Below are 7,966 nucleotides of genomic sequence, written 5' to 3'. Positions count from 1 at the left end.
GGGGTCTCCTCCCCCACAAGCAGGCCCTTAAATGCCTTTATTTTCTGGGGGAACAACAAAAGTTAAGTAGCCAAAGGAGCCCAACTGCCATGCAACTCCCCAGCGACGGGAGCCTTCGGAGGCCTTCCCCGCCAGGGGGAGGCGGCCACTGTTCGCCCTGTGTCCAGCGGGCCAGGGCCTTGCCCTCAGACACCGTCCCTGAGCCCCGAACAGGGTGGCCAAGGGCCCTCTTTCCCTCCTGGGACCTCCTCACGCACGGCCCCTCCGGTCCCGTCGCCCTCCGCCCAGCACTGTCAGGAGCTCGGCGGCTCCAGGATCTGGCCCCTGCTCTGACGTTTAACTGTGAAATGGCCCAGGGGTCGGGCAGATGTAATTGAGGTCACTCATCTGTGGACTCTGGGAGGTAAATGTGTGTGTGGACCTAACCCCCCGGGAGAAGGAAGCACGAAGAGACTCGCTGGAGGGAGGCCCCTGCTGCTGAGACGGGGGTTGTGCTGCTGAGAGTGACCCCCAGCCAACGGCCAACAGGTAAACGGAGACCTCAGTCCCACCCCCTCAGGAGACGGATCCTGCCAACAGCAGGACCAGCTCAGATCCTCCCCCGGAACTTTCGGGTCACAGCCCTCGGCTGACACCTCACAGCGGCCTTGTGAGACCCTGGGCCACGCCCCGCACTCTGACCTACAGAACCCTGGGCCACACCCCTACATTCTGACCTACAGAACCCTGGGCCACATCCCTACATTCTGACCTACAGAACCCTGGGCCACACCCCTACATTCTGACCTACAGAACCCTGAGGACACAGAACTCCCGGCAGCGGCGGGAGGAAGAGGCCTCCCCACCAGGCCAAGGGCCACCCTTCTCACGACAGAACCGCAGCATCGGGTCGGGGCCTGAACTCCATGCACGTCCCACTGAGTCAGCTCAGCTCTGCTGCCCAGAAAGACGGTGGGCAGGAGGCACTCGGGGGCACTGGTGGGCGTACCTTCGGCTCCGCCCTGGGCGTGTTCTTGCAGGTCAGAGAAGATTCTAGGCTTCACCAAGACGACGCCGTAGCCCTCGTTGTTGTGTATGATGTTGTTCACCAGGGAGATTTTGGGAAGGTCGTAATGCTCATCTAAGAAGTCCTGTGACAACGAGGACCAGCGTGAGAACCACGTCCCGGTCAGCGCCGCCTGCCTAACGCCACAGTTCCGGGCTGTTCCAAACCTGAAGCAGGAAGTGGGCGCACGGCCCGGGGCGGCCGAGCGAGGTGGCACGCAAGGCCTCCTGAGAGCCCTGCACCGCCAGGTGTCTGCAGCCCCGAAACCCAGTACTGTCCCGTGTCTCCCACGGGAACGCGGTAACACATCCGCCTGCGGGAGCGCCCGCGGGGGAGGCTCACCTTGATGAGGATGCCCTCGCGGCAGTGGTGGATCCCGCTGTCGCTCAGGGAGCACGTGCTGCCGGGGTAGATCTCCACGCCAGCCCCCTAGACCGCAAGGCAAGGCAACGACAGCCCTTGTAAAAGGCAGGGCCACGAGGGAGGGCCACCACCACTTCTTAGACCCCAACACGAGCGAATGCAAAGTGCAGCAGGAAGCGTTTCCTAGGAAATGCTGTTTCTAATGACGCTGCCACCGCCCGTTTCCAGGAAGTGGTCCATCATTCATCCCTCTGAGACCACGCACACGCACGCACACGCACACGCACACACGCACACGTACACGCACACACACGCGCATGCACACAACACTGGCTAAACTGTCAGCCGTTCACTACTGTTCCACTCTCACTCTGGACAAATCCATCTTCTGATTCGATCAATCATCAATACCATGGGACCATATCAAATAATGCAGAAGATACATCTGACAAAAGGCAACACACATTCATTATAAAAATTCTCAGAAACAGAGAATTCCCTCAACTTGGTAAAGAATGTCCACCAGAAACCAGCGACCCTTCTAGGTCATGGACGGCCCTGAATGAATGAGTGCGGCCCCAGCACAGCCACCCTCCCCTCTACTCAGCGTGCTGCGGGTGCCCGACCGTGTCACGGAGCAGGTCTGCGGCCACGCTTCCCCTTCAAGCCTGTGCGACACCCACACCCGCTGGGGATGGAGCCGGCCCCCAGGACAGGCGGAGGCACCCACCTTAGCCCCACACAGGTCCGAGGCCTTCATGACGAGCTCCGCGGAGGTGCGCACGGTCACGCCGGTGGTCTCGCACTGCAGCACGCAGTTCTCCACGGTGGTCCTGCCCCGGTGGATGACTGAGGGGGACACGCGACACGCTCAGTGCGAACTCGCCAACGCGGGAAGTGGCCCCGGGTGGCACCAGAGGTCTGAGTATCGCTGAGAGCTGCACTCACACGTCATTACCAGATTTACAAATTCAAACGCGTCAGCAATGACTGCTGTTAGCCACTGTCTAACCTAAAAGCTGCCCCTTAAACACGATGACTGGACCTCCGAGATGCGAAATCCAGCTAAAAAGCACTTTTTATTAAAAGGAAGAAAGTATCCGACAGTCACTTTCCTGAGCCCGTTGGGGGCCAATTCAAGGAGGGAGGGGCCGCGGACCCCAGGACACAAACACTAGCGACTCGTGAGGACGGCTAATTGGCATCGTGGGCTAAACTGACACGAAGAACACATGGCGATCTTGGGGTGTTTTAAAAGAAAGGCGGTCACACAGAAACCCACATGTAACCGCCAGCGTTCAAGTGCAGGCTGGGACTGCTCTCTGGAATGGGCTCCCCAGGCCGGCACGCCGCGTACGTGAGTACTGACCAGCCTCCTGGGGCTCCCGGGGGTTCCTGGACTGACCTCCTGGGGCTCCCGGGGGTCCCTGAACTGACCTCCTGGGGCTCCCGGGGGCTCCTGGACTGACCTCCTGGGGCTCCTGAACTGACCTCCTGGGGCTCCCGGGGGCTCCTGGACTGACCTCCTGGGGCTCCCGGGGGCTCCTGGACTGACCTGCGGGGAAGTGGTGGCCTCAGCCGGACCCAGCGGACACGCGCACTCAGAGACCCACCTAAGATGCCCTCGACGGCGTCGTGCTGGATAAACTTCACGCAGGAGATCCTCACGTCGGCGCCCGAGCAGTCCACGAAGGTGTCCCCCTTGCCCCGCTTCTCTATCACGATGTCATCGGGCAGCCCGTACCCTGAGGGAGAGAGCGGGCCGGTCGAGGGGGTGCGGGGCGCATCCCAACACGAGCTGCTCCGCCATGTCGGTCTCCAGTGCCTCCCAATAAAATCGAACTCTCCCCACATAACTTGTTCAACGTAAGCCGGAGTAGATACAACTTTCCATAAATCTCCTCAATTTGCCTCCGTATCAGGAACACCACCCGACACCAGCTCAGACCAGCTCGGCACTTACGAACCCTCGGCCCTCACGCTGGGCCCACGGGCTCTAAAGCAGGTGACACATACGTGTTTTGCCAACTCTACGATTCTGTTCTTCTAATATGAATTAGGTTTCAGAAAGCCTGAGCAGTTTTCAGGATTATCTAATGTTAATATCTCTTAAACAGACTGACTTAAAGTCTGACCTGCAGCCCTGGCTGGTGTGCTCAGTGGTTGGAGTGTCGGCCAGGGCACTGAAGGGCCTCAGATTCAATTCAAGGGCACGTACCTCGGTTGCAGCTCATCCCCATCCGGATGGGGCGAGTTTGGGTGGCAACCAATCAATGGCTCTCTCACATCAATGTTTCTCTCTCTCTCTCTCTCTCTCTCTCTCTCTCTCTCCTCTCCTCTCCTCTCCCTCCCTCCCTTCCCTTCCACTCTCTCTAAAAAGCAAGGGGAAAAATATCCTTGGGTGAGGATTAACAATAAAAAACCTGGCAAACTGACTTAGAAGACGTTCAGCTGCTGGAAAGCCAGGCTGCCCTTGTTGCCACTGAAAACCTCAGGTCTCAGCAAATCTGAACGTGTTTGCACGTTTCCCTCAGAAAAACTTAAACGTTAAAAAAATGCCATCATGAGAAACGCTGAGATTCTGACATGAACATGTATTCTTAGCAGTTTAAGTACCAAGCGGAGGACGTTCTAAGCAAGGACAGCCTGCCACACGCATGTAGAGCACTCGGCACGTCTCGTCACAGGTGTGGCTGCCGACAGGTCAGCATCACTCACACCAGCAACCGACCGCCACCGCCCCGACCCGGAAATGCCCTGGGAGTGACGAGCCGCGGTTACACGGAACTCAGAATTCCCACGCCATCTGCGGCGCTTGGGCCACCGCGCGGTAACTTCCTACGGCCCAGGCAGAGCTGAGACCCAGCTCGATCTCTACCCGCCCCCCCCGCCCCCCCCCGCGCCCTCCCCGCTCTCCCGACTTGCGGGGCCTGCCCGCAGGTGTGCTATTCACACCTCCCCTGCGTGCGGGCTCGGGGCGGGAGGACACGGCACACTTAAACAGAGTTAAACAGAGTGCGGGGTGCTGAGCGGTGAACCAGGAATGAGCGGCCTCGCTCCCATCAGGAGCTCTGACAAGATGAAGACAGAGGACCATGGAGGCGCCTGCGAACAGCTGCGAGGCCCCCGGTGATGGATGCCTGTCTGCATTACCAGCTTTATTGCCAACTTGACGCCCTTTGGTAAATAGCTGAACAGGTGCAACTAAATCTGACACATTATGGAAACACACAGGACCGGGATGAACGATCGCACAGCAACCTGAAGCCAGGCCTCTCCCTGAGTGTGCAAAGCAGAGCACCGCGGCTCCTCCGAGTGTGCGAGAGCACTGCCCGGCCGGCGCGGCTCCGGGGCTGAGCGTCCACCTAGGAACCAGCAGGTCACAGTTTGATTCCCGGTCAGGGCACAGGCCCGGGTTGCGTTCCCCAGAGCAGGGCATGCAGGAGGCAGCGGATCCATGATTCTCTCTCATCATTGATGTTTCTGTCTCTCTCTCCCTCTTCCTTCCTCTCTAAAATCAATAAAAATATTTTTTAAATAAGCTAAACTTTAAGTAATGCATCAATATATCCACAACATTTATGAAATAAGATAAGCAACATGTAAAATAATATTTTAACGTCTTTTAAAAATATATTGCTGGAATATTTTTTATTCTAGAAACAAGATCTCCTCCCCATGAACCTCCTACAATCTGGAAAGTAGTCTTTTCTTGTTAATCCTTTCCCACTGATCTTTTTAGAGAGTGGAAGGCAGGGAAGAGGAGATGGGGGGGCGGGGGGCGTGGATGTGAAGCACAGTGACTGGCTGCCTCACATGGAGGCCTTGGCTCGAACCTGCAACCGGGCGTGTGCCCCTGACTGGGAATCCAGCCCGTGACCTTTGGTTCATGGGCTGAGCTCTAACCACTGAGAAACCCTGGCCAGTGCCTGTGGCCTTTTCCTCCTCTGCGTGTCCTCCAACACACGATGCCACAGAGAACACCCCCCACCCCGGCTGCTCAGACACCAGGTCGGTCCTGCATGTGTGAAATCGAGGGGCTGACCCGCATTCCTCCTGGAGCTCCGTCCCACAAGGCCGGCGGGTCCCCATTCCTGAAGCCCGTCTTGCCTGAGCGCGGCCTGGTCCTGACCATCCACTCACCTTCCAGCTCGATGGAGTCAGCGATGGAGATGGCGCCCTGCACCACGTAGCGGCCAGGACAGACGATCACCCTGTCGCCTTCATAGCAGGCGCTGACGGCCGACAGCGGGTCACTGTGGAACTAGAAGGCAGCAAGGACATGGCGCGACCCGAGGGTTTCTGGGTCCCACACTTCACTCTAAAGGGGTCCCCGCACACAGAGCATCCCGTGCTGCCACCGTGCACCAGGGCGCGCCTGCCGAGTGCCAACCGAGGCAGGGCCGTCACCGCCCGCTGAACAGACCAGCTCTGGTCCCATCGCTCCGCAGACTCGGGAACCTGACGAGCAAGAAGGAAGCCACTCAAGCAAGAACCCTCCTCACCTGGACCTCCGTGTCCTCCGCACCCGGCTCCTGACAAAGCCGGTCCCTGAGCAGGGCCTGCAGCAGCCCGGTCACCATGGTGGAGGAGACGATGTGCGTGACCTTCTGGCCACTCGGACGGGCACCCTTTGCTTGGACGTTAGAATTCTTCTGGTAACCGAACACGTACCTGGAAGGGACCAGGGAGCTGTGAGCAGCACGGCCTGAGGAAAAGCCAGGAGGCCCTACCAGTGGGACTCGGGTTGAGCAGCGACCTATGAACCAGGAGGTCACGGTTCGATTCCCGGTCATGGCACATGCCCAGGTTGCAGGTTCCATCCCCGATGTGGGGCGTGCAGGAGGCAGCCGATCCATGATTCTCTCTCATCGTTGATGTTTCTGTCTCTCTCTCCCTTCCTCTCTCTGAAACCAATAAAAACATATTTTTTTAGAAAGGAAAGAAGCCAGGCAGCGGGCAGGCGCGGGGTGAGGCCCGCACCTCAGCAAGGGGTTCTCGATGAGCTTCAGCTTCTGCTTGAGCTGCTCCAGCTCCGAGTACAACTCCAGCCCCTGCACCATGGAGACGTTCTCCTGCTCCGAGTCCGCGTGGCAGGCCGACACGGCTGCTCCGCAGGTTCAGGAAGCTCCTGTAGACGCCCTCGCACTGCGCCAGCAGGCTGCGGTAGTCGGCGACCAGGCCGGAGGGGACGCGGTCCTCCAGGATGTCGTAGTGCCTGCAAGTGCAAAGCAGGCTGAGCCCCTCCCCGCGGACACTTCCGGCCACTGAGCTGGCCGCGCACTCAGAGGCCCAGGGACGCACTTCCTGCGTGGGGCTGGGGGCGGGCAGGGCTGAGCCCGTCCCTCGGAAGTGGAGCCGCTGCATGGAATATTTTCTCGTACATTAGATTCAAAATCTTAGTAAATGGGTCGCAGAGGGCAGTCTGCGGGTGGGGTGGGGAGGGAAGTAGCCCAAATAGTCTCCGAACAACCTACAGGACGACCACATTCATAGGACGAAAGATGACAAATGATGCAAATCCCGGCCCTTCCTCACAGAGCACGTGGGACGGAATCACAGACAGTCCCTCGGGGAGGCCGTCAGAGTCGCTCAAAACGGAAGCCTCCCAGGTCTGAGAGAAAACAGCCGTGCTCGCTGAACTGGAGATCAACACCAAAGAACCTCGGGTTGGACAACCTTATCAGCACTTAAATGTATTACTAATTTATGTGCCTTCTCGAGTCCACGCAAAGTCCTTCTAGATGCAAGAGGAGAGCTAACGGATGAATGCACAGTCCAGCTGAGGCCTGTGAAACGGATGGATCTGAAAATGAGGGGCAATGCTGTTGTCACTGTTAAAAGTGTATTTTCTTGAAGGTGCGTCAGGTCTGGGCTTCTCAACCTTGGCTGCACCTGAGAACCGCTGGGGAGCTCGGCCCACCCAGACAGTAAAACTGGGGTCCAGGAGTGACAGGTGCTTGTAAAGCTCCTGGGGGCTGTGGGGACAGGAGGCAGGGCTGTGGGGACAGGAGGCGGGGCTGTGGGGACAGGAGGCGGGGCTGTGGGAATAGAAGGCGGGGCTGTGGGGACAGGAGGCGGGGCTGTGGGGACAGGAGGCGGGGCTGTGGGGACAGGAGGGTCCTCTCACACTCAGCCAGGCTCTATGTTCTTCTGGAAGCAGAGCCACACCCCTGGCAAGCTTACATCAATCACCACGAGCCTCAGTGTTCAAACACGAGCACAATAACCTTTCCTGCTGATCAAGTGAACGAACGAGGTGCAGCTTGAGAACCAGGACCCTGTATGCTGGGCTAAGCCACTCGTGTAAGGACTGTCTGGAAATCCACTTTGCAAACAAGACGCTGGGCCCGAACCTCTGATGCAGGTGAGGTGTCTGACTTATGCAGATTAAGACTCACGCTCTGAAGCCAGCCCCTCAGCCTTCCCCGTACCCGCCGCGGTCGGGAAACGCAGCCCGCTGCGTCTCGGGCCACAGCCTGGCGCCAGCTCCGATGAGAGAGGAGCCTTGCCGTGGTGACCCCGAGTCGAGCCTGCTGAGCGCTGCCGACCTTCACC

General features: G+C 58.7%; 1 protein-coding gene across 1 annotated transcript; it reads right to left on the bottom strand.

Annotated features, from left to right (window-relative positions):
* Nucleotides 1–755: 755 nt before the first annotated feature.
* SHCBP1 (SHC binding and spindle associated 1) lies at nucleotides 756–7,355 on the bottom strand (the record flags this gene model as incomplete). Its single annotated transcript, XM_014451058.2, is given in 8 exon segments — nucleotides 756–1,130; nucleotides 1,388–1,474; nucleotides 2,139–2,257; nucleotides 3,022–3,153; nucleotides 5,552–5,672; nucleotides 5,914–6,082; nucleotides 6,392–6,513; nucleotides 6,515–7,355. Coding segments are annotated over 8 exon segments (1,386 nt in total), but the record flags the coding sequence as incomplete, so codon positions are not given.
* Between the last annotated feature and the right edge of the window lie 611 nt (nucleotides 7,356–7,966).

This window comes from Myotis lucifugus, unplaced genomic scaffold (assembly GCF_000147115.1).
Source record: "Myotis lucifugus unplaced genomic scaffold, Myoluc2.0 scaffold_7084, whole genome shotgun sequence".
Classification (NCBI taxonomy): domain Eukaryota; kingdom Metazoa; phylum Chordata; class Mammalia; order Chiroptera; family Vespertilionidae; genus Myotis; species Myotis lucifugus.
Note: the sequence above shows the minus strand (reverse complement) of the source record. Positions and strands in the feature narration are given on the sequence as shown.